Source organism: Chelonia mydas, chromosome 22 (assembly GCF_015237465.2).
Source record: "Chelonia mydas isolate rCheMyd1 chromosome 22, rCheMyd1.pri.v2, whole genome shotgun sequence".
Lineage (NCBI taxonomy): Eukaryota > Metazoa > Chordata > Testudines > Cheloniidae > Chelonia > Chelonia mydas.
The window spans coordinates 6,588,063-6,613,790 of record NC_051262.2 but is presented as its reverse complement, the minus strand read 5'-3'; the positions used below and the strand labels follow the sequence as shown (position 1 = coordinate 6,613,790).

The 25,728-nt window shown below is 44.4% G+C and overlaps 1 protein-coding gene across 10 annotated transcripts in view; it reads left to right on the top strand.

Annotated features, from left to right (window-relative positions):
- APLP2 (amyloid beta precursor like protein 2) overlaps positions 1–21,254 on the top strand; it is a 101,127-nt gene extending 79,873 nt beyond the window's left edge. For 2 of the 10 annotated variants that reach the window (XM_043534033.1, XM_037882104.2), the window contains exons 5-17: positions 686–864; positions 1,539–1,750; positions 5,808–5,938; positions 6,380–6,454; positions 7,747–7,905; positions 8,316–8,444; positions 10,872–10,971; positions 13,603–13,776; positions 14,414–14,449; positions 17,201–17,283; positions 18,231–18,305; positions 18,758–18,913; positions 19,703–21,254. In XM_043534033.1, coding sequence (XP_043389968.1) covers positions 686–864; positions 1,539–1,750; positions 5,808–5,938; positions 6,380–6,454; positions 7,747–7,905; positions 8,316–8,444; positions 10,872–10,971; positions 13,603–13,776; positions 14,414–14,449; positions 17,201–17,283; positions 18,231–18,305; positions 18,758–18,913; positions 19,703–19,804 — 1,611 coding nt within the window. In that variant the 3' untranslated portion in view covers positions 19,805–21,254. Of the gene's footprint in view, positions 1–685; positions 865–1,538; positions 1,751–3,553; positions 3,722–5,807; positions 5,939–6,379; positions 6,455–7,746; positions 7,906–8,315; positions 8,445–10,871; positions 10,972–13,602; positions 13,777–14,413; positions 14,450–17,200; positions 17,284–18,230; positions 18,307–18,757; positions 18,914–19,702 lie in introns of all 10 variants that reach the window. The other 8 variants (XM_037882102.2, XM_043534028.1, XM_037882103.2 and 5 more) reach the window with 8 other exon arrangements.
- Positions 21,255–25,728: the final 4,474 nt, after the last annotated feature.

Below are 25,728 nucleotides of genomic sequence, written 5' to 3'. Positions count from 1 at the left end.
CTTTCTGGCCTGGTCTAGTTGGGAGATGTCTATGGCTCAGAATGATGAAGGTACAAAGGTGTCATGCTGGATCCTGGGGTCCCAGGAGACCCTGGGGGTGGCAGCCATGATGGTGAAGCTTGCTCCTTCCTTTTCTCCAGTCAGCAGTGTTGTGGTAGCCAGCGTTCTTCCCCCCAGTCTTTCTGAGGACCCCAAAAGGGCTTAGTAACCTATCCCTTCATTGTATTGTCCAACAATGCTGCCTAACTTCCAACATACTGAATTTTGATTAATTGATTTCTGGTCCCACACTTCTCTTGTTAAGATCATGCCTGATAAACAGTCCTTGAATTGTATCAGGAAGCCTTTATGTAGGTCTTTGTCCTCCTTTGCACCTTTTCCCCATCAGCATTTAAGTGATTAGTAAATGTTTGTACTCACTGTTTCCACAACTGAGCTCACAATTAAGGTAAATATGTAGGCCCAATTATTATAAGTGCTTTGGATTATCAACAGCAAGGAATATTAGATGCAAAAAAAATAAAAATGCCCGTGGCCTGTCTGCAATACAGCTTACGCCATTGGAATTACCACTGGCGCTGCCTGAGTGGCAAAGGCTATTTAAACCTGCAGCATGAGGGGGCAGCAATTTAATGTGCTGCTTTAAGATACGACTTTTTAACTTCACCCCTGGCTTCCCTCTCAGGCTTGTTTGACAGAGGGGATGATCCTGCACAGTTATGGCATGCTGCTTCCCTGTGGGGTGGACCAGTTCCATGGCACAGAGTATGTATGCTGCCCTCAGACAAAAATTGTGGATGAAGCTCTTTCCAAAGAGGAAGAGGACGAAGATGAGGATGAAGATGACTACGACCTTTATAAAAGGTAGAGCTTCTGATCACTTCGTAGAGTCTGGGTTAATGTCTTTTCTTACGTAGATTGTAAGTCCCTTGGGGCAGGGACAAACCTTTTTTCTGTTTGTACAACGCCTAGCACAATGGGTTCTGGTCTGTGACTAGGGCCACTAGGTGCTACAGTAATGCAAGTAATGATGAGGCCACTGCCTCGTTGTTACCAGTGGCGATTCCCTCATGGGTGGGGATGGCAAAGAATACTTGTTCTGCTCCTGGATTCAGAGAAAGAGAAGTATGATGGAAGTGGAGAGGTCTTGCAGTGCACAGGCGGAAAAACGAATTCACAGCACTTCTCTGAAATGAGTGGAGCACCTCCATCCGTAGCCACTCAAAAATGGCTGGCTGCTCTACCAGATGCTTGACTCCAAATGCTGTAGCCTTTAGTTTAGGTAAGTAAGGGTAATTGAGGGTAACGTTTTTTAAAACCCCTTTGAGCTAGAGGCTTAAAGAAGCTATGGCTCTACTCAGTGTAGCTGTAATGAGAGAACTCCTGTAGCTGCTGCTGATTGGGTGATCACCAGTCAGTATGTTTATACTCCTATCTCTTGTGCTTCTAAGATGAAAAGAGAATCCGTATTCTTATACATCAAAGGCTGGCTGCAAAGTGATTAGCATAAACTTTCCCTTTTATTTGTATCCCTCTAGTGAGTTCCCGACGGAGCCAGATGTGGAAGACTTCACAGGAACAGCTGTGGAAGAGGATGAGGAGGAAGAGGATGAGGAAGAGGAGGAAGTGGTGGAAGATCGGGATTACTATTACGATAACTATAAAGTAGATGATTACAATGAAGAGACCCCAACTGAGTCCAGCAATGACAGGTCTCTGTCTGAAAAGGAAATAATCAGTGATATGAAAGGTAAGTCATACTCCACAGTGTACCTGGCTCCCTCAGGCTAGCTGTCCAGTTGATCTTGTAACCACTGCATCGGTGATAGTGCTTTCGATCCATCCAACAGATTCCACTGCAGAGGCCTTAATTGCCAAATCTATCATCAAAGAAAAGCTGATGCTTATGTTTCGTATGTTGAAGGTGACACTAACTCTCTAGAGCATGGCACATACGTTGCCAGTTGTTAGTTGTCTTGTTGGCAGAAAGCCCAGTGGTTGGCATATAAACAAGTACCTCCACCCAGGTGCAGTGTTGAGTCAGGAAACAGTACTTGCATAGCCTAATTTTAGGAGAGGCTATAGACCAGCTTGGGGCACTCGGCTGACTGGAATATCTCCTTAGGTTTGAGTAGCCCACTTTGATTTGTCTTTTCTCTAACATGGATTCCAGAAAACTCAGACTGTTGGGCCAGGGTCTCACTTGGTGTAAACTTTGAGAATAATGGAGCTACACTGATTTACACCAGCTCAGAATCTGGCCCCTTTACCTTAAACAAGATGTTTCCAGTAGATGCTTCCTTTCCTGCTCTAGTTTAAGCAATCCAGCCGCTGCATGAAATCCTTCTCTTCCTTGAGAAACTGAACCCAGTCCAACCAAGCACACCTCTTTATCTAAATATTTGCTGTAGCTCTTGTCAGGAGCAGGTGCTATTGTAGCAGAGCATCTGCCAACTGTTGATTCCATGCTGTAAATTCCTATATTTTGAGTGTCTATCTGCAGAGGGAGGGGGCAAGAGTGAAATTCAATTAACTACTGATGACTGAGTCCCTGCTACCAGTTCGTGTCTTGTGGGTAAAACTCTTGCTGGTAACGTGCCAGTGTGCTGCAGATAATTTCACTGAAACAGTACTCTGATTGTATATGTGGGATTAGCAGAGATCTGCTGATGTTAAAATAGGCTTGGAACAGGGTGAGCTGTGTAGCTGGCTAGCTTCTGAAAGGTGTCTGTTCCAGGGATGCCCAATTTATTGCCCTCTACAGTGCTTCTAAGAAACAAGGGTGCCTGCTGTAATGGTAGTCCAGTCCTCTTCAGAATGGTTAAATTGTTCCTCACCTATACAGCAGATCTGCAATCCTGCAGCTACACAGAGCCACTTGTGCTGACTGCTTACTGCAGAGATGTCCGTTTCTGTATAAAATGCTGTAGCTGTAATAGTTGTCTTGAATTCTCCTGCTTTAGTCTCCAGGCTTTTTAAAACTCTAAAATCCAGCTGCTGCTATCCTCCAGTGACACGTTCCATGTGTGTAGCCTGCATTTTCCACTTGTTTTTATACCTGTGCAGCTCTGAATTCAAGCTTCCATCCAAATAAACTGCAATGGAATATGTCTTCCTTGTCAAATACCTCACGCAGCACTGAAAGGCTTTCTTTCCGTCATATCTTAAGCATTTTAAACAGTGGCAGCTCTGTCCTTAGGGCCCATGGGGTGTAGCCCCACAACCTCTGAAATTTATCTGTATCCCAATTCAGTGCTCTGCTCCACCTATTTGGCTGAAAGAGAATAGCTCTTGCAGATGAAGGCTCCATGTTGGGACACTGGAGCAGTTGGCCCAGACTGTGCGTTGCTCACGCTCTAAAGCAGTTGCAGTGCTGCTCCGGTAGCCTGCTCTGAGGGGCACTTTCGAAAGTGCCCCTCAAGAGCATGTGGTAGAGTGAGGCAAGGAGCAGTGCCGCAGCAGAATTTCTCACCTCAAGCCAGCAGGGACTTGTAAATCGCTTAGCAAAGCCTGTACTCCTCACTAGCTGATGTTCTAACCCGTCTCCACACAGCTGTCTGCTCCCAGGAGGCGATGACAGGTCCCTGCCGGGCTGTGATGCCTCGTTGGTACTTCGACCTATACAAGAGAAAATGCATTCGCTTTATATATGGAGGCTGCGGAGGCAACAGGAACAATTTTGAGTCAGAGGAATATTGTATGGCTGTGTGTAAAAAGATGAGTAAGTCCTGCCTGCCACTGGCCCTTTTGCAGCAAGCCACTGTCCTGTCTGGCATTTGGTGTTTCCTCCTCCTTGTCTAGGTCAAGTGAGGATACATGTGTAGCCCGTCCTGTTGGTTCTGGTGCTTGCAGCAGTTCTGTCTGTCCTTTAGCAGCAATCTCCTCTTGTCTCTGTGCTTCTCTAGATTTTTAGGTTTAAGTTCTTTCCTACAGCTAGGGAAAACTGGCTTCTCAACATGCAAAGTATCTCTCCAACCTAAGCCCCCACTTGGCCTGCAAACTTAATGAACACAGGGCTCAATTATCCTCTTCTAGATTTGTAGCAGGGACTGGGAAACGTTTTTAATCTCTATTCTTGTTATAAAATTACTCCATTTGTTCATTCACCCAGCTGCCTTCCCCAGTCAGAGTATCGTGTATCTGTTCAACCAATCACTCTGGCAATGTGAACTTAGTCAAAATTCTTCTGGTAGGAAGTTTTTCTTACTGGTGCACTTTGGAAAATCCTCGCTAAAGTAATGCAGAATTCTGGTTCCCACCTTCTGCTCCACTAGAAATATGAAACATGATTTAATCCTTTGCATTTGATAGCTTGAGGTTGTTGGCATCAGTTTCTGCTGGCTTTTATGGCAGATGATAAAACTACCAAAAACATTTTAACCTCCTTATTAATCTTATTGTTGAACTCCTCCAGCACTTCCACTTCAGCTGCTGTGAAAGCCCTTTGAAAGGCTTTTTGTTTTATCTGGGGCTTGGCAGTCCGTCTATACAGCCATAATCCTGTTTACAAAATGAGCTTCATGCAAGTGCATTAGATTGGGCTGATCTGACTGAAGTGGTGACATAAAAGCTGCGGCTGTCAGGAGCTTTTTAGTACAAAAGTTTGTCCTGTCCCAGAGGGATTTGGGAATGGAAATTGAGGTCTCCATTTCGAGATGCTATGAGCAGGCCCAGGATACAACATGTATCTGGCCATGACACTTACGTGCAGAAATAATGTCTGTTTCACAGTCTTGCCAATGTTTCACCTAATAATTTTCCCTATTGGACTGGGAGATGGTGCGTTCAGGTGCACACTGGGACTAAATCACCTGTCCAATACTGATGCTCAAGTGCAGGATGAAATGAGGCCTGTGCTGTTCGAGGTTTGCGGTCTCACATTCGATGTTAAGCAGAGGTCCTGCCTGCCTGTATTTTAAGGCAGGCTAGTTTGATTTGAGATATTCGGTCCCATTTAAAAATAAGGGCTAACCCAGTATTTCTGTCATTCACCCTCTCCACACCCCCGTTTCACCCTGCAAGATCTAATATCCAAGGTTGAACGTGACTGAATATGCAGTAGCTGCCATGCTTGGTATGGTCCATTTGGAAAGGGCTTTGTGGTGTATGACTTCATATCCGGATTCTCCATGTAATTGCTCCTCTTGCCAAATTTGAATGCTTCAAGAAGATGGGAGACTTCCTTGCTTTCCAATTGATTGGACAAGTTGAGGTCGTCTTGTTGAACCTCCTCCTGTTGCTGTCTTGTCTCATTCCATTGCCTGTTAGTCCTGCTTGGTGCATCTGATAGGGCAAGTAGGATTGAGGTGTAAAAGCCCTTGCTCCATGGGAATGGGTTGCTCCTTTAATATTCTGTGGGGGATTCCCTGTTGTGATCATGGAGTTTGCTGATGCTGTGTTGAGCCTGTTTGTCAGTGAGCAGCTAATGCAGAAAATGTCCTATTCGGGCAGAGACAAACTGGCATGGCAAGGAAGAGAAAGTTCTGTGTTCTGCAGTCCTACTGTAGCTCCGTTGCTGGGTAACACTTGCCTCAGAATTAATGTGAAGACTGGACAGATGCTGGTGGCCCCAGTGCATTACTGTGTGTGTTCAGAATGTTGTAACTTACTGATGTTGTCGTGCAGCAAATTGGCAATTTAATTATACCAAAATGAAGTCCTGGTAGGTAGTGGTTCAACACAGTTTGACAGAGGGTGAACTCTGTAGGTGTGAAGGTGCCTCTCCTTCCCCACCCCTTTCAACCATTATCACAATAGGCTAACCCAGGACTGTAGAAATTGTCTGAGCCACTCATTTCTCTTTCCAGTTCCCCCTCCTCCTGTACCCACTGATGATGTGGATGTGTACTTTGAAACCCCAGCTGATGATAACGAGCATGCCCGCTTCCAGAAAGCAAAGGAGCAGCTGGAAGTGCGACACCACAACCGCATGGACCGGGTGAGTGTCTCACGACCTCTCGTTCATCTGAGCTGCACGATTGCTGCCTGTCTGCTACTATACAGATCAGTGGCTAGCCACACTTCCCTTTACAATTACCTTCTGTGTTGCTTTTGTAACATGACCATGCAGCTTTGTGGTTTGCGGGTATTGTTTTGTTTTTAGTATACCTCCTAGGTGTTGGACAGAAGTCAGCAGGAGTAACAAACTGCCTGCCCTTCTGGGGTTAAATGCTAAGATTAGACCCTGAGTTGGTTAGAAACAGCTGTCGGTGATTATGGGTGTTCTGATACAGCTCTCTTGTTAGGCCTCTGATTCTAGTACAGCATTGCTAGGTATTAATCTCACCATGTGTGCATGTAAAAACGAGCTAGTCCAGAAATACGTACATGAAATAAGTTTCTGTGCCTTGCTGAACTGTGCTCCTCTCTGCCTGCTTAGGTGAAAAAGGAATGGGAGGAAGCAGAATATCAAGCCAAGAATCTTCCTAAGGCAGAGAGGCAAACTCTCATTCAGGTAAGAGTTGAGACATCTTAAAAGGGGGAGCTGATTCTGTTCCCAGAGGTTCAGTGCTTGACATCTATCCTCACCTGAGTAAGCTAGATAGCTTGTCAGTGTTCAAAGCCAAAAGCACTGTGAGTGGAAAGCAGTCTGTCCCTTACTTGGATGAACACCTAGTAGAGGACTTGACTCAATTGCATCTTTTGGTCTGAAAACTGGAAATGGTGCTACGTACTCCCAGTTCCCCCCCTCTACTAGCAGGAAAGTAGCAGGACCATCAGGCATGTCAGCAGCCCTGCCAAAAGGGAACTCTAAACCTCCTGCATTTGTTTTGCTCAGCTGAGCTTGCAAATGAACCCACAGCCCTATTCAGTCTGGCTCTGATGTTCTCTGTGGACACAGGCTTCCTATTTGTGCAGATCTAGTGAAAACCCATGAGGCTGAAAATAAATGGCTTCCTTGCAAACTGCTGAACTCCTGCTTTGCAGGAATGAAATCTCAGTGGAGACCTAGGGTTTGTGATGGGTATAGAATCTTCTGACAGTTGGCTGTTGTAAACTCACACTAGGCTAAGGACAGCTGTTACAGTTTCTCTTACAGTAGGCTAAGGCCTCTCTCTCTAGTGTGGTCTGTTCACATGGTTTTGTAAATCCTCTCTGAAGCCTATATCTTCTCTCTACCAATTTTATTCCTAGTTTGGGAAATAGTTTTTCTTGGTTTTTAATGGCGCATACCGAAACCTAACATGGTGTTTCTACTCTGGTCCATCGTGGTGGTAATATGCATAGCGTTGACAACGGTTTACTACTGCCAGGGAGCTCACTCTCTAATACTTTGAGTACCTATAGGTGAACAGATGCTAAATCTAGTGCCTTTCATAAAATTAAATTAATAGCCCTGCGAGGGAAGGAGATGGTATCCCCATTTTATACAAATGAGCGATAGGTGGATTCTTAAATCAAGTCTGTACTAGAGCTGAAATACGATCCGGATCATCTGAGTCCAAACCAGTTGCTCTAGCTGCAAGACTCCCTGCCTTCTCCACGAACAGTTTAAATTGTTGTGAAGTACATTTGAAAGGCATATTGGACTATCATTTTAAACAGCACATTTGAAGTCAAAATCAGTCTTCTGTGTCCTTCTTTCCTTACTGTTAGATGCCTTGGGCAGGGAGTGTGGGATGCGACCATCTCAGTACACTCTAAGGAATTAGATTAGCAAGAGTAGGTGTTCTTGCTAGGTTCATTCCTCTCTGTTGCTACAGTGCTGTAGCAAACTTACACAAGTTCTGTTTCTCTCCTTTCCAGCACTTCCAGGCAATGGTTAAATCTCTAGAGAAAGAGGCAGCCAGTGAGAAGCAGCAGCTTGTGGAGACTCACTTGGCTCGAGTGGAAGCTATGTTGAATGACCGCCGTCGGATTGCCTTGGAGAACTACTTGGCTGCCCTACAAGCTGACCCACCACGAGTGAGTTGTGTTGGAGCATTTGAGAGTGCCATGAACGGTGACCACATGGGCTGAGGTGGGGAAGACTGGAATGAGCCTTGTGGGGGCATGGGTTAGCATGCTGTGAAAGCAGACTCTTAGAAAGCTGTGCCAAATCATGGTAACTGGTACCAAAGACCTATCAGCAGAGCATCTAAACTCATTAAGTGCTCTGCTTATTGTCTAGAAAACTGTACTTAGTTCTCTCTACCTTCATACTTCAGGCATAGCTGTTTGTGTCCAATACATATACTGCAAAAGGAGATTAGATGTTCTGTCCAGTACTAAAACGGAGTAGACAATTTTAGATAGATATTTTTCAGTGTAATTGTTGGATGGGATCCTGTTCTTTGTGCCACCAGTTGAATTTTAACTCTTCTTAAATTCTGCAGCCCCACCGCATCCTCCAAGCCTTGAAGCGTTATGTCCGTGCCGAGAACAAGGACCGTCTGCACACTGTCCGCCATTATCAGCATGTCCTGGCAGTTGACCCAGAAAAGGCTGCACAGATGAAATCTCAGGTACAAAAGAATGTTTCTGTCAAGGGAACATTGTTACTCCAGGAGTGGTTCATGGAGACAGTCTCTAGAAAAGCCTTTCATGGAATCTATCCCACCTCCGTGCTAAATGGCGGAGTACCTTAGGAGCTTGACATCTTTGTGCACTGAAGAGGAACTCTCGTTTCCCATTTTGAATGCATGCTGGTTGTTGCTAAAGACGTTCTCCTTAGCACCTACCTGAATGTTAAATACTTACTGTTCAGATAGTACCCTGGAATAGTCTACAGTTTAGCCATGCATTATGCGCAATATCGGGCCAGTTCAACCATTAAGTAGTTTCAGATGCAATATCTGCCCTTAAGCCCTTAGTTAACTTCTGTGGTTTTACATTCTAAAATTTCTTAGAGTAACACTGAAGGCCCAGCCAAGATCAGAACCCTATTGTGCTAGATCCTGTAAGTGCATATAGTAAGACTGTCCCTGCTTCAAAAGGCTTACACATGCTTAGATGAGACACGTGTGGGAGGGGGAAACCAGCACAGAGAGAAACTGACTTGCCAAAGGTCAGCGGTAGAACTGAAAATGGAATCCAGGCCTCGTGAGCCCCAGTCCTGTGCCCTAGCCACTGGACCATGCTGCTGTTCCTCTTTCTAAAAAAGGCTTCTTCTCCCCGATGCTGTGTGAAACGCCCACACAAATGAAAGGGAGCAGGCTGCATTGGGGAGATGGTGATACTGATGACGCAGTATGCTCTCAAAGGCACAAAATAAAGAAACCAGTATCTTTCATTAGTGTCTCTAATAGTAACCTGAGGCTTTACCTGTAATAATGCAAGGCAAAATTTCAGAGAGAATTGTGGGCTTTGGGAGTGAGACTAGGACAGGGGCTTATCCCTAGATCTCCCTCACTGCAGTGCACAGCACTACTGTTAGTATTCAGAAGTTAATCGAAGTATCCTGTTTCCATTTGCAGGAGTTCTTTGGGTATCTGGTTTCACGAACTTCAGGTTGACTTGAGGTGCTGGTGATGGACTCTGAACTTTTGTCTTTAGAACTTTCTGCGTCAAACTGTTCCCTGTCTGTTGGTTTACACACATTAGACAGGGTTCTGTAGTAAATACAATGCTCAGTGACTGGGAGCTGTCTCCTAATGAAGAATATCCAGTACTCTCGTCGGAGACAGCCCCGTATATCAAATACACCCCCCCCAACTCCTTTGTTCTTGTGCTGCCAAAACCCCACAGTGGGGTATGTGAACTGTAAGCTTAAGCTAAGACCTAAACAGCCCTTAATTCATTCTGAAGGCTTCAGTGTCAACAAATTGACATGTGAGGAATGTGATAGTACAGTTCAATTTGAATTCGCTTTACTTTTCAATGCACTTTAAGCTTCTCAGTCGATTTGCTTGATTGACAGGTGGCCACATGTAAAATTAAATTGCTTTCATCCTAGCTTTTAAAGGTCAGAGTCACTTCTGACTAAAAGCAGGTCCATTCAACTCATTAATTTTCTTCAACATTTGGCCATCCATATTAATGGTCTCTCTAGGCCACGTGATCCCTGATCATGTAGCACCCTCTGTGGGTGAAGTGTGGAGTTAATGTTAAATTTAACATGAGCCTAATGGGTGAATTGAGGCTGTGTACAATGTGACCCAATTTTCAAATGAGGGCAGTGAACTGCTGCATATAGGCATGTGGTGTATTGGGTTGAGAAGTGCATAAAATGCCCTGTGTCCTAATTTAGATGTCCTTGTTTGAAAATTGGGCTTACTGAGCAACATGTGCTGTCTCTTAACTTACACTTACTAATAGATCTATTATGTGGGTGATGAGGGGAGCCCAGAATTCCACTAGAACAAAGTATAAACCATGGTAGTTTTGTGGCTTGTAAAGCAGCAGCGTGACTAAGACCCTGTTCTGCCCAGAAGCTCTGTGTAGACTCAGCATTGTATTGCCAAAACCATGCTTTTTGTTTGGCTTGTAAACATTCTTGCCATCCTTTGGGTCTTCACTCACGTGCAGTCTGTTAGACCAGGGGCCCTGCCCTGTACACCTTGGCACACTTAGAGGTCTCCACTGCCAAAGGGAGGCAGGATTTTCAATTTACTACTTGTCTGCGGTTACATGAAACAGTATTGAATATTGACCATAGTTAATGTCTGTCAGAAGCATCAATTTGTATGCTTCTGAGAAAAAACTGATTGCTGTAGGAAGTAGGATTCCTCCCTGGCCCCTGCTGCAATGTGCAAATGGCTTGTTGCTTTATGTGGAGGCTGCCTTCCTGTGGAGCATGATATAAGCCAGTGCCACAGTTGGGAATCTGACTTGATGATGTACCAGTGGACTGTGATCTTAGGGCAAACTCTGTGCTCCTGTTTCTGTAAGATGATGATACTACAGATGCATTACCTTCTGTGGTTCTTAAACTGGCCCTTTTGTGTTGTCAGGTGATGACACATCTCCATGTGATTGAGGAGAGGATGAATCAAAGCCTATCTCTGCTCTACAAGGTACCGTACGTGGCTGAAGAAATCCAGGATGAGATCGGTTAGTACTTCTCTATGCTGGTGCTGATAAACTAGGACAGCTCAAAAAAAAAACCCCACCAAGGCCACATTTCTCAGGCCAAAGTGAGACTGTCTGAGATTCAAATCACCAGGGCCTGATGAAATGCATCCTAGAATACTCAAGGAGCTGACTGAGGACATATCTGAGCCATTAGCAATTATCTTTGAAAAGTCATGGAAGATGAGAGACATTCCAGAAGACTGGAAAAGGGTAAATATAGTGCCCATCTGTACAAAGGGAAATAAGGACAACGCAGGGAATTACAGACCAGTCAGCTTACCTTCTGTACCCAGAAAGGTAATGGAGCAAATAATTAAGCAATCAATTTGCAAACACCTAGAAGATAAGGTGATAAGTAACAGTCAGCATGGATTTGTCAAAAACAAATCCTGTCAAACCAACCTCATAGCTTTCTTTGACAGGGTAAAAAGCTTTGTGGACATATGGGGGGAAGCAGTAGATGTGGTATATCTTGACTTCAGTAAGGCTTTTCATACGGTCTCACATGACCTCCTCATAAGCAAACTCGGAAATAGAATCTAGAGCTACTATAAGGTTGGGTGCATAACTGGTTGGAAAATCGTTCCCAGAGAGAGAATAGCTATCAGTGGTTCACAGTCATGCAGGAAGGGCATAACAAGTAGGGTCCCGCAGGGATCAGTTCTGGGTCCTGTTCTGTTCAATATCTTCATCAATGATTTAGATAACGGCATAGAGAGTACACTTATAAAGTTTGCGGACGATACCAAGATGGAGGGGTTGCAAGTCCTTTGGAGGATAGGATTAAAATTCAAAATGATCTGGAGAAATAGTCTGAAGTAAATAGGATGAAATTGAATAAGGACAAATGCGAAGTACTCTACTTGGGAAGGAACAAAGTGGGAAATGACCGCCTAGGAAGGAGTACTGCAGAAAGGGGATCTGGGGGTCAGAGTGGATCACAAGCTAAATGAGTCAACAGTGTAACGCTGTTGCAAAAAAAGCAAACCTCATTCTGGGATGTATTAGCAGGAGTATTGTAAGCAAGACACTACAAGGCACTGATTAGGCCTCAACTGGAGTATTGTGTCCAGTGCTGGGCACCACATTTCAGGAAAGATGTAGACAAATTGGAGAAAGTCCGGAGAAGAGCAACAAAAATGATTAAAGGTCTAGAAGACATGACCTATGAGGGAAGATTGAAAAAACTGGGTTTGTTTTTAGTCTGAAGAAGACTGAGAGGGGACATAAGTTTTCAAGTACATAAAAGGTTGTTACAAGGAGGACAGAGAAAAATTGTTAACCTCTGAGGCTAGGACAAGAAGCAATGGACTTAAATGGCAGCAAGGGTGGTTTAGATTGGGCATTAGGAAAAACTTCCTGTCAGGGTGGTTAAGCACTGGAATAAATGTCTAGGGAGGTGGTGGTGGAATCTCCATCACTGGGGATCTTTAAGAGCAGGTTGGACAAACACCTGTCAGGGATGGTCGAGATAATACTTAGCCCTGCCAAGAGTGCAGGGGTCTGGACTAGATGACCTCTCGAGGTCCCTTCCAGTTCCGATTCTAGGCTCTAGTTCAACTACAAATGATTTGGCTAATGCCGGCATTGAATGGTAAAAATTCTCTGTCCTGTGCTATATAGGAGACTAGCTGTTGTAAAGGTCCCTTTTGGCTTTAAACTGTGAAGCTATAAAAGGCTACAACAATTTCACAGTAACTCTCAAGCCTCCTTTCTTCCCTGCCCTGGGGTAAAAAGGAGATTAGTGAGTACAAGCGGATCCCTGCCCTATATTGGAGTGTCAGACTGTCTCATTCACCTCCACCATACACTCCTTGTCACAAATGTCTCTTGGTTCAGATTGTACCACCTCCTCTAGCCAGTGTCTTTATTGACGGCCCAGGATGGAGATCCTCCTTCAGACTTAACACAGGTCTCAAGTCTGACAACCCACAGGAAGACCAGCTTCCCCCGCTGCCCCACACCGACTACATTTAAAGGATCATGCACCCCACTTTCTCCCCCCAGCCGACTGTCTATATTTGATCCCTTTTTATTCGAAGTCTACCACTCTTCCATAAGCACTCGGCTACTACACTGATGGGTACCAATATGAGAATCTAGGTAGACATTGTAGGAGAATTCTAATCCTTAAACAATGCAAGGTCTTGAAACAAAGGGACACAAATTGGCATGGTCTAAAGAACAAATCGTTAGCTGGCTGAGCTATAATCCTAGTTCTGGTGTATTGTAGCTTCAAGGACCAGCTGCATGCTGCTGTTACACAGCACATTACCAAAATAGCAGGAGTTTTCTATAGGGCAAGGAGTAAGTTATTGCCTTTCTAAAACCCTGGCCATACAGAAGATGATGATTTGAACATTCTTTGAGAGAGGCTACGAAGTATTAGTTTCCCACTGCAGACGTTCATGTTGCAGCCTCTTCAAACTAGAGTCTCTGTGTGTCTGTGTCCCTGTCCCTATAAAAGACAACCAGATGGCACTACTGCATTCTGAGGAGCAAAAATTGTTATTCTTGAAGCAATGAGGAGTTCTAGCAACCACATGCAGTATAGGAAACAGTTTCTTCCTCCTCTTACTCTTCTCCCTGGCTGCTTGTTCACCCTTACAGATGAACTGCTTCAGGAGCAGCGTACTGACATGGACCAATTCACATCCTCCATCTCAGAGTCCCAGGTAGATGTCCGAGTCAGCTCTGAGGAAAGTGAAGAGATACCCCTCCAGGAGGGCAAACCTTTCCGTCCATTCCAGGTGAAGACCTTCCCAGCCTTGCCTGGAAACGAAGGTACGTAGAGCCAAAAGTGTGCATTTGTTTTAGGGAACCTGAACACATTCAGCTTAAACGGACATCAAAGCCCATGCAATACAGTGTGCTCTATCCCTCTGTGGACTTTCAGGGCTGAAGCATTTGCTGCAGAATTTCCCATGAGAGCACTACTGTCAAAGCTGCCTGTGTGACATAAAACCTAAGCTGTCCATCTCATCAGAAGATGCTCTACTGGTTTGGGACAGAGCCAGTGCAGCTAGTAATCTGCAATCCCTAATAGCCATCTTAGTTTGTCCTTGATTTTGATGCTGTTGGCCATTTCCGGAATTTTATTTCCCTTTGCAGGGTATGCTAATTTTTTTTGGTGCTGCTTGATTCTGGAATTCTTTCTCTAACCAAAATGCTCCAGTGTAACATTGAACTTTGTTACCAAAAACTGCTGTGGGGGAGTCTTTTTAATCAAAGGGTGTTGACAGCTGGCATTTGTGTGGCTTTTTAATATATTTTTTAAAATGCCTGAACAGACTAAGCTATAACAAAGCTGTAAAATAAAAGCTTTATCCAGGGTCAGTCAGAAATCACGCAGAAGCCTTTTTTCCTTTCTCTCTTAATCTCCTTTTTCTGCTATTTTTGTTTTTGTTTTCCCTCCTGCTAGATCCTCAGCCGGATTTGTACCATCCAATGAAGAAAGGTTGGTTCTAAGCTGCTCCCTCAGTGTCTCCCATCACTCCCCTACCTTTACAGTGTTTGGTAGCTTCATTTTTAGTTTCTCAATCTCACCTTCTTTTCACCTTCCTGCTCTGTGTAGATGACCAGGGCTGACTTAGCCATGCCCTGTTTTGCTAAAGAAACAGGTTAGTTTTATTGCATCAGTGACCTTTTTCCAGCCTATCACAGGAATTCTAGGAATGCATAATTAGTTAGTTTGCCCCCAAAAGCAATTTAGGTTCAGCAGTCCCCTTGGGAATTGTGTAGCAGTTCTCACCATCTTATTTTGAGAGGTGTTTAGCACTGGTTCAGAGAAATTTGACAGCACAGAAGGTAAATCCAAATACAGTTTCATGTACTGTAGTGTCTGTACCTCCTACCTGGTGACCGCACTAACACAGGAGTGAGCAACTCTGGAGAGAGGGTGAGGATTCGCTCTGGCACTCAGACAATACCCAACAGGGCATGTATCTAGTGGGACCTAGTATCATGCAGGCAAATGATTCATTCATTCACTCTGCTTTATAGTATCCTTTACATCTTCCCTTTTTAACATCTAGAATGTCTTTGTACTGTGCTAGTTCTCAGTGTTCATCTATTTCTGCTTTTAGGTGTACCAACATTGCTAGCTCTTGCTTAATTCATGCAGCAAAGGACTCTGGCTGAAGGGGGATTGACTGGGAGGTGGAGAACTGACAGTAAACAAATTGCTTTAATTTGTCAAATCCTTTGTTAAATACTGTAGAATCAGACCTGGCTTGTCTACTAGTCTGAGTGTGCCTTCTCTAGGAGAAGGCAAGTCTTGTAGTAACGTTTGTATATGAAGACCCTTGCTATTTAGTCGTGCTCATGTAGCATGCTGGAAGGGATCCCATTTGCTTCAACCTGCTTTTGATTCTAAATTTGCTCCAAAATTTCCCAAGGTGAGAACTTTTTTTATAACTGTTTAATAACCACACAAGTCACTGTTGTAGTCCAGAGGCTGGATAGCCTGCAACTCGTTGCACTTTTGAATATTTGTTTAACTGCAACTGAAGTGAGCTCCATTCGTGGTCTGGAACAATTGGCAGCTGACTGAATGTGGACATTGTACTTTCACATTGAATTCAAGAAGTGAGGAACAGGCTGATCTTTTCCCATTTAAGTAAACAGCAAAGCTCCCACTGACTTCAGGGGCAGAGGATCAGGCCCTACATTCTCCCTCTTTCAGGATATTCCATAAAAAGCTGCTGTTTTCCAGGGATGTATATAATCTAATCAGCTGTATCTCTGAGCTTCAAGAAGCTTGGGCTATTGAACAGTGCACAGCACTATACCAAATGGCAATACTTGTCACAGCAGCTGAATTCCCAGCTTAGAGACAGCTATGTTGGCTCCTTAAAACTGGGCAAACAGCCACAGGCCAGGGTTGACAAGACAGTTCTCTAGAAACACTTTCAGTTAGTATCTCCAGAAACTCTGAACCATTCACTTTCACAGTAAAGTGACCCACCTATGCAGCGCTGGGAAGTGACAGGCAGCTGTGGTTGTGCCTAGAAACTGAATGTCTCCAAAAAGCATATGGGGAAGGGGAAGCAATAAAACCCCAGCAGCTCCTTCCTGGCGGAGCTGGAGTGAGACATTCGTTTCCTTGGCATTTTCAGGCAATAAAAGCTGTCATGGTGAAGGCTTGCCCTGGAGCCAACTCTCCTTTCCTCCCCCTCATCAGAGAACTTGCAACAACTCCAGCAACAGCTAATATAATGCATTAGCCAGGCTGCAAGCTCAGCAACTGCCCAGAGGTGTGTTCAATCATTTAGAAGTACTGTATTAAGTGCTGTATGTAATATTTTCCCCACATGCCCCGCTCTGAAGCTGGAGGCTCAGCTGAGTTTGGATTGCAGCCCCTTTGTCCCCTTTGCTTTGTCATAGGTGTTGTGAAGGACACTTGTTTTGCATACCCTGATATTTGATGCTTGCCATCTCCTAAGTTGTTAGCTGCAGACCTAAGTTGTGTTGCATCAGCCTTTTCTGTTCTGATCTATTTATAAAAGCTCCAGATCAAACTGTTTATGCAGAGCAGCCTGTTGTTAGTTGATGTTCTCCTTTGCAGCCCACACTAGATTTCAGCCTAGTCATGGATGAGTGATACTCTGATTCAAGGACTAGCTTATTTTCTCCCACCTTTCTCTGGGATTGATTGCTTTTGGGCCTGTGCCAGTGATGGGACAACAGCTCATTACAGAGCTGTGCTGGGTGACCTTGCAACTCCTGTTCCTGAGGCACTTGCTGATGTGCTTGATCTTGACAGAGATGGTGCTGACCATGCTGTTGTGTAAAGTGCTCCCTGTGCACTGTTAATGGAGAGGAGGGGATGTTCTACCGTCCTGGAGTCATGGTGATCCAGCAATGTTCTTCTCCGCTCCCTTTATTTGTTGCCATAACAGGGTTTTTGTAGCAGAATAGTTGTGGATTTACACTCAACACCTTTTTGTGCATCCTCTCCCCTCCAGTCACACCCACTGCATTTGTCTTCATCAACCAGGAAACCCCCAAATCGTTTCACTGTAGCTTAGCACCAGCTCCCCCTCCTGAAGCATAGTATGAAGAGGGGATAGTAATTGGCAGCCTGCTCTCTGAATCTCACTCGCAGTGACAGCACTTCGGAGAGTAGGCAATCTTTCCTAGTTGCTGCTAAGGTCTGATGAATGGTGTCTGCCTACATCTAATGTAACACTTAACCTTTTTGGTGTAGGTTCTGGCATGGCTGATCTGGATGGACTGATTGGGGCTGAAGAGAAAGTGATTAACAGCAAGAACAAAGTGGATGAGAATGTGGTAAGCCCTCTGCCTGTATTTTGTAAAGCACAACCTGACTTGGAGACTAATTAACATTAGTGGCTTATTTCCATGCCTTTTTCCTGCTCATGGAATGTCAGTGTTTTCATTATCCATATGGTGCAGGGGAGTTGGTTTTCTGACTAACATAATTTCCTAATACTGTTTAGTGCTGCAAGTGTGGGAGGACAAGGGAAGGGGGAGATCCAGAGCCCCCAGTTGTAGAATGACTTGTTGAAGTGTCTGGTTTAGAAATGGCTTCCCTAGATAGAAAGCAGAGCTCTTCGATAGGCAATGAAACCTGCTGAAAACCCACCTTTGTTAGGCAGCAGCCTGTCTTCAGACCACATCAAATGCCCTGAGTGCTGTTCTGCTCCACCTCTACAATAAGACCACATCTACTAAGCAGCTGATGGTTTTGGCGAGGTTTTTCAGTGGTTTAACAAGCTTTGCTGACCACATAAACTGAAAGCCAGTGACAGTGACATGGTGCATACACTGTTTACTGTTGGTATTGGTTCTGTCTTCAGTGGCATGAATGAGTTGAATTCTAGTTGCAGCCACCTTGCCCTCCTTCTTGGGTAAAATCAACACTGGGGTTTGACTTCCAAATTCATTTTAAAGCCAAGATGATCGATTTATGTAACACAGCTGAAGTGCCCAAAGCAAATGTCTGCAGTTGAACCAAGGTCCTTGAGATAGTCTCAGCTTGGCCTCAGTCAATTATTCCTGCATGTTGTGATGCTGGCACAGTGGCTGTAAATGGCTGATGGCTATCCCCTTCTTATGAGAGGGTGAGAAGGTGGTGGGCATCTAGCAAAGTTGAGTGGCTGACCCCGCCGAAGCACTCTGCTGCATTGTGCAGGAAAGGTCTCTTCTCCAGCCATGAGATCCTGTGCCTGTTGTTCCTGGCTCCTTGTATAAAATGCCTTCGTGACTGTTTTCAGGTAATTGATGAAACCCTTGATGTGAAGGAAATGATTTTCAATGCAGAGCGAGTCGGTGGACTGGTGGATGAGCCGGTATGTATGTGGCCACCCAAAAAAGGGACTTAGCAGTTAGTGAGTCCTAAAATTAATTTCAGCGTCTGGTGTTTCTGTGTGTCCACTTACTCTGAGCTGTCTCTAAAGTTTTGGGAATGGCGGAACCCTGCTGACACCTTGCAGGGAGTGGCATTGCTCTGATTTCTTCCCTAGAACTACAGTTCTAAGTAGCTACCAATAAAGAGAATGACACTGACTTGCTTAAAAATGCCTTGTGGGACCCGTAAGCAGCATGGGTCAGCATCTTGTGGGAAACCATTTGTTAGATTCCCTTTTTGCCAGGCAGGGACATGTTAAATATTCAGGGTGCCAAGCATAATCGCTCATGTCTTCATATCACAGATGGCTTAAGACCTTATTGGTGGCTACCTCCTAGGGTTGCATTTAAGTATCTCCTTCTCTTCCCCCCTCCTCCCCCCCCTTCTCTGCAGGATAATGATAGTTCCCTTCGTGAGGACTTCAGTTTGAGCAGCAGTGCGCTCATCGGTCTCTTGGTGATTGCAGTTGCCATAGCCACAGTTATAGTAATCAGCTTGGTGATGCTAAGGAAGAGGCAGTATGGGACCATCAGCCATGGGATTGTGGAGGTGAGACACAGCTTCTGCTATACTAACTGAGCAGGGTAATGGTTAGCGTTGAGTGAGTTTATGATGCTGACACCCGTTTGTGCATTATCCTCAGATTTAAGCATCTCGGCTCCTACAGGGTTTTGGCTTATGTATTAGCATGCAGGTAGTTTTTCATTAGTGTCTCATGCTGGGATCTGCCACTTAACAGTGGTCTTCACTAATCACACAGAATTCAGTTAGGCATCCGTGTCTGTCTGAAGATGGGATTTGGCATTAAATGAGCTTTCAAGCCTAAATCTTGAGCAAGGGAATAAGCAGGTCTGATCGATAGTAATTCACCCTCCACATAACGTAGCAGCTATTAGAGTGCATGGAGCTGGGAGGCAGCAGCAACTTGATTTTTATCCAAGCTGTAATGGTGACTTAGTGCAGCTGGGCCGCTTTACCTCTTCCCCCAGCATGTAAAGAGACATGATCTGTTTCACATTCAGTGTGAGGGTCATATTTGTACCATGCTGTTTAAGTGTCCTAAAGAAACATTCTTCTCTATCCACTGCTCAGTCTGATGTGGGGCAGAGGGCAGGCAAGAGAAGGCCTTGGGAGCCAGACAGCTTCTGAATTTTTCAGCTACCACACCACTTGCCAGGGAATAAACAACAAGCTGCCTCCAGTGGCTGATGGTATTTGTTGCATCTTGCCACCTGAGGTTCTAGCACCTTCCCAACAACCATAGTTGCGAAGAAGTTAGACCTGCAAATTGCTGTGGGGACTCCATTGAGTTTGGTAACTGTCCGGTCTCTCTTTAAGGTTGACCCAATGCTTACCCCAGAGGAGCGGCATCTGAACAAGATGCAGAACCATGGCTATGAGAACCCAACTTACAAATACCTGGAGCAGATGCAGATTTAAAGGATCTGAAAATGCAGCAGCCCTGACCGGCAAAGGGGCAGGGCAGGGAGGGCCAAAATGGTCCAGTGTTTTGGATCGACTCCTGACCAACAGTTGCTTCAAGGGGACTTCATCTTACATTCAGAACTCCTGGATCATTAAGACTATAATTACTACTGTAGAGTTGCAATTTCCATTCTTTTAAATGGGTGAAGAAATGATAATATAACAATATATGATATATAAATCTTCTTAAATGGGACAAATGGATCTATTGCAGATATTTGACTGAGATGTAGTTTTTCTTTTTTAAAAAATTAATCTGAAAATCCCAGTTCTGTTGTGTTGTCGTCTGATACAAGCGCTATATATATATAAATGGGAAATGTTGATTTTTATTTCTGATAGACCACTTGTATATTGAAGGTCATTTGTACCAGCCACATTGTATAAAGAAGACACTTGTGGCTCTTTGGTCATTTTGGCTTTTATATATAAAGCAGTATTCTTTTTTTTTAAAGTGAATTTTGCCAGAAGTTGCAAAGAGATTAAATAGGGTTAGGAGCTGTGAGAACATAACTAAGGGTGCAATTCAAAAAGATTAACGAACAGCTTTATAAAAATCCCCTGCTGCCTGCCAGTGATCTGTGCACTTCTGCAGCATAGTGGTGTGGTTTCTAGGAATCTAGACTCCCTGGAGGCAAGGAGTTAAAAGGCTTCTAGCATCTTTGTTTATAGCCATTCTAGTGGAATGTTAGAACATGGTTGTTCTGGAGTCTGCACATTCCCCTGATCTTCTGAATTCAGTCTTGCTCTACAGTTGGAAGTCTTTGATATTGAATTTAAATCCCGCCTTCTGATCCTCTAACCAGCCTCCTTCAGTGCCCATCTGGCATTAGCTGTGCCCTGTTGCTACTACTTTGTAACTTTCTCCAATCCACCCTCCCCCTACCACATGGTAAGTAGTCTCCGAATGGAGGTTTTGGAGCTCTGCATCTCTTTCTAATGAGGCTGGGCTGTTCTGGAGTTGTGTGCATGCTCAGAATGCCCAAGCCTTGCAATAATCGAGCATTTGGGGAGCTGAATAACATGGGATTTTACTTCAAGTTGGGGATGTGGGAGAGAGATAGGAAATGGATACTGCCTATTTTACAGAAAACTGGATGCACAGACCCTGAGGAGAGCAGGGGGAGGGAGGGGTACGGTGTTCCATTCACCATCATGTCTTTGTAATGCTTGTATAGTTGATGTTCATGCTCATGGCTTTTTTAAATCTGGAGGTTCTGGTAACCTGTGGTGTATTTTTTCTATTTTCCTGTGACTTTGTTTTCTTTCCTCCCCCTCCCCTCCCCTCCCCCCCTTCCGTGTCTCTTCCCACTATGCACAGATTTAACTTAACCTGCAAACTCCTTAATGTGGTCTGTGGGGAATGTACAAAATTTAAACACATCAATAAACACTTTAACTTCCAGATCGATTTCTTTCTTTATTCATGGGCGTTCGGGATCTTGTCTTTTCCCTCCTTGCCCTTGTCAAAGCCCAGGGGCGTTTTTCCCTTTTTTGCACACCTACAACTCAGTTCATAGTTAGTCCTTGAATGAAAGGACTGCTGCTCACTGTTACTGAGGGGGAAGTATTCTTCCTGCACTACCACAAAGAACATTCATAGTGCACTCAGCCCTGCTAACCTTTGTAAAGGGAAGGGGACAATAGTGATGTAAACCTACAGTGAGGGCTACTTTATAGCTGTCTCTCTTCAGGCTGCAGCTGTCTAACAAACCAGGTACTCCAATGTCTGAGCCATGGCTTCTGTTCATGTTCAGATTGTTTCCAAAATGCATTCCAAGTTAGCTAGTTCTGAAATGCCAAATTCATTCCCTGGCTACAGGCTGATGCTGGCATGCTCCCTCAGAAGTGTCAGAACTACACTGTTCTTCTGGGAGGGCTTGCTTATGTCCATTCCATATTAGGGGTGTGTGCACCTGGAATCCATGGGGCTTCAGCCTCCTTCCCCACTGTCAGAGTTTCCAGCAAGAAGTAACCGGGGGGGACCAGTGGCACCACTCCAGAGGGTGCCAGAGCTGGTCCCCTAGAGACACTGCTAAGGGGAAAAACTTCCGGCAGCGCTGCATGGGGCAAGCGCACTCACTAATGTGTTGCTCATGTCTATTCCATATCTCAAAGAACAGCAGTTATGGAAAAGATAAGTCTTCTAAAGCAAGCTGGCCAAGCCATTCTGGCTGCCAGCCCTCCACCCACCCCTCTAACTGGCAGTGACAGATACAATCAGGGATTTTTATAGTACAACGATCTAGCTCTAACCTCTGCCCCAGGAGAGCTTAGTTCTAATGTTTGGCTTAAATACAGCAGGTTATACTGTATACAAGAGCTATTGTAGGAAGGCTATTGCATGGAAGTGAAGGGGGCTGGAGCCTCCACTTTCTGAATTCATTCTGGGATACAAAGACTGACAAGCCATTAAACCTCCTCTCTTGGTGTCAAACCTTTGACTTAGCACCTTTTAAATGTCTTCAGAATGCCACGAACAACACCAAGTAAAAGTGCCTTTAAATCTATATAGCAGCCACCCTCTGTTTTAAGAACGTGACAGGCATTTTCTGCATGCCTCTCCCTTCCAAAATGTGTTTAAATGAATGGCCTACAGGGCTCTCAGCTTTCCTTGAGTTTTGTATGTTGCTGCTCTCACCCTTCCCTCTCTGAATTGTGACCTCATGCATGAACTCTACCTCTCCTGCATCATGCTAAAATAGCTTGTGGAGTCATTGCCATTCCCACATCTGGTTCCAAGATAGGATTTTAAGGTTTTAAGGATCTTTCTTGGACTCAGTCTGAGCACACCAGCTTCAATAGGTTTTAGTGGGGGTCAGGGTGAGGGAGAAGAGATGATGCAAAGGTTAAAATACAGGGGGTAATATGAGTGTTCATCTGACACCCCCTTAAAGAGGGGCTAGTCACTCAGAAGTGCCATGTTGTGGATGAATTATTCAGTCTATAGGAAAGAGCAGCTGCTGTCCTAAAACTCCTCCTCTTGGCTTGTCACAACTTATTTAAATAGTGAGTTTCACTTAAATAACATTGTAGCTCCTCATCCAAACCTTGTTTGACAGCTGGACCTTCACTATAATGGTCTGAAACACCCCCAAATGATGGGTGTTGACATCTGGATCCAGAGTTAGGGCTTAGGCTTCACCTCCTACAGGTCATAAAATATTATGCATCAGACTTGAATCCAGGTCTTATGTCTGTCTCATACTCAAAATGACTTGCTTATGATTTGGTTTCAGTGCACTGTCAAAGCTAATACTGTATTTAAACTTTTTCTTTTATTAAGATCATTGGTAAGCCATCCACAACTGACCCAAGCATAAATTATCCTAAGTATGATTTCTGTTTAGGCTATGGCTTAAATTTCCTTATCTCTCAAGTGCAGTTGTGAAAGCTCCATCATCTTGAACTAGACTGCACAAACGACAGAACAACAACTTTGCACTCTCCACTGTAGGAGCAAGGACTACAGCTGGAAGAGAACTTTTGTCCTAACACCGGTCTTGGGTGTTCTGTGATCACTCCTGGCCAACACCATGAGACACAGCAAAGTAGAAGATGGCATCCACCCTGACCTTGCTCTGCTAATCAAATATAGCAGAATCAGAACATATCCAAGAGCCACCTATCACAGCACAATCAAGAATTTGGTATTTAGAAGTAACTTTTTTTTGTAAGACTACATCTAATAGGACAATTGAAGGAGCTTCCCCTTGGGAGTATCAAAGTACTTTACCTTGGCATTTATACCATACTCAGCATGGTCTCTGAGCACTCAAAATGTGGTTCTCTGCAATGTATGAATGAAGTTGGAGGGATATATATATATATATATATATATATTTTTTTTTTTTTTTTTTTTTTACTAGAGTTGGGCAGGAAAGGGTTTTCCAATCCTGTGACTTTCATATCCATTTTCTTGACCCAAATTAGGATGAAAATTCAAATTTTTGCCAACCGAAAATCCCCCAAATTCACTTCAGGTCAAAGGTTTGTTTTAAATTTTGACCATTTTAATTTTTTGCTATAATTAGCTTTAAATTTAAAATTTCAAAGTCATTTTGAATCAAATTTTTCACAATTGATTTAAAGCTCAAGTTGAAAAATTCATCTCCATCAACCCTTTCCTACAACATGGTTTTGTGTTTTTTCTGGGTGAAAAAACAATGTTCTGACTAGCTCTAGTTTTTATGTAGTTGAATGAGCTGCTCTCTGTACATGCCAGAGGCCAATCTGCTCACTTTAGTGACTAATAAATATGTGCTGCCTTATACTTCCCCTTAACCTAACAGTGTTATGGGAGAGTGGGCTGGAATCTAGCCCTTCTCATGCACCTTCAACAGAATCATTAAAGTTCCAGTCAGATAACCAGAGTTGCACAGGGGCCAATGCAGGCAGTACTGGAGCTGCAGAATCTTTCTCCCTGGTGATGCTTAAGAAGGGAAGACCTCAGCATGCTTTAATATAACACAAGCATATTAAATACCTACCCAGATTGATTTCTCTTCACCCTTTTGCATGTTACTTGTGGATTTTTGGGGGAGGGGACTAGCCATAGGTGTAGTTACTGCCCTGCCAGACCACTTTGCTTTATTCTGCTCCCATCTCCACTTCTGGTTTCTGCTACATTGTAAATTCTTTGGGATGGGCACTGTCTTATTGCATGTGTGAACAGTGCCTAAAATGACAGAGGGCCCTTAGCTACAGAGAATTATTTATAATAGTCTCAGATCTCAGCCTAAAAATGAGCAGCTGCCAGCTAGATCTAACTTACCTGTGAAGTGAGCATAGTTGGTGTGGAAATTCAAGAGATGACAGAGCCCTAGCATGCTTTTTATGGAGTCGCATTGCAGAGTAGAACTGCAGCAAATCCCTGTTTAGTCTTTAAGAGGAACCATCTGAGCTGCTTGTTCATACACTCCTCTGATGTGTGGAGGAGGGATGCATAGGAATGTGTGTCCACTCAATGCAGCTGTAAAATGAATATTAAGGCACAGTTAGCACAGCTTGTGTACTAGGTGAACAAGGGACATTCCCTCCCACAAATTCACACACGTCTTGGAATCTTACCACATTTGTACAGGAAAATGTAATATTCTGTCCTGATGCATGAGCTGGAAAGGTATGTCACTGCACAATACCTCCCAAACTAGATTAACCTTTCCAGTGGATTTGGGCTGGCATGGTGCTCCCCTGCCACTTGATTGGTTTAATTGGTGGTTTTGCAACTGGGATGCATTGATATATTGCTGGTAATGTTAAGCGAGTCAGGGCTGTTCTCAGCTCTTATTTAAAGGTTTTCTGCACTCCTAGAACATCAGCCAATAGGAAGCATTTGATCCATTTGTGTACGTCTTCCTCTTTAACTGTTTGCATTAAGCATCTAAAGCACCTGCTTTAAGGTTTTATTCCTCTTTGGACACAGGTGTGTAACTGTGCCTGAAACCAATGGGCATGTAGCAAAGCAAGGCTAGACCCCTCCGGGCTAGATTCACAAACCAACTTCAGCACCATGATGTTAAATGACTGGGATGCACAAAGCCTGAGTTCAGCGCTTAAGGTCCCTGCCCACTGAATGGGAAGAGAGCACCTCAGGTGGGGATTCACAAAAGCCAGCACACCAGATTGCACCTCACCTAAGCTAGCCAATGGCAGGTGCCAGCTAAGGGTGTGCACTAAGCCCCACCCCTATCCGAAATTGGGCTGCTGCAAGGCAAGCCCTTCGCTATTCTGGGCTGCAAACCCTCTCTTGGCATCACACACGTATGCAGTTTTAGCAAGAAGCTTGAGGGGGAAGGAGACCTTCCTTGTAACTGGGTGCAGCGGTCAGGGTACTTACCTGGGATGTGGGACATCCTGCTTCAAGCTTCCCCCTTTCC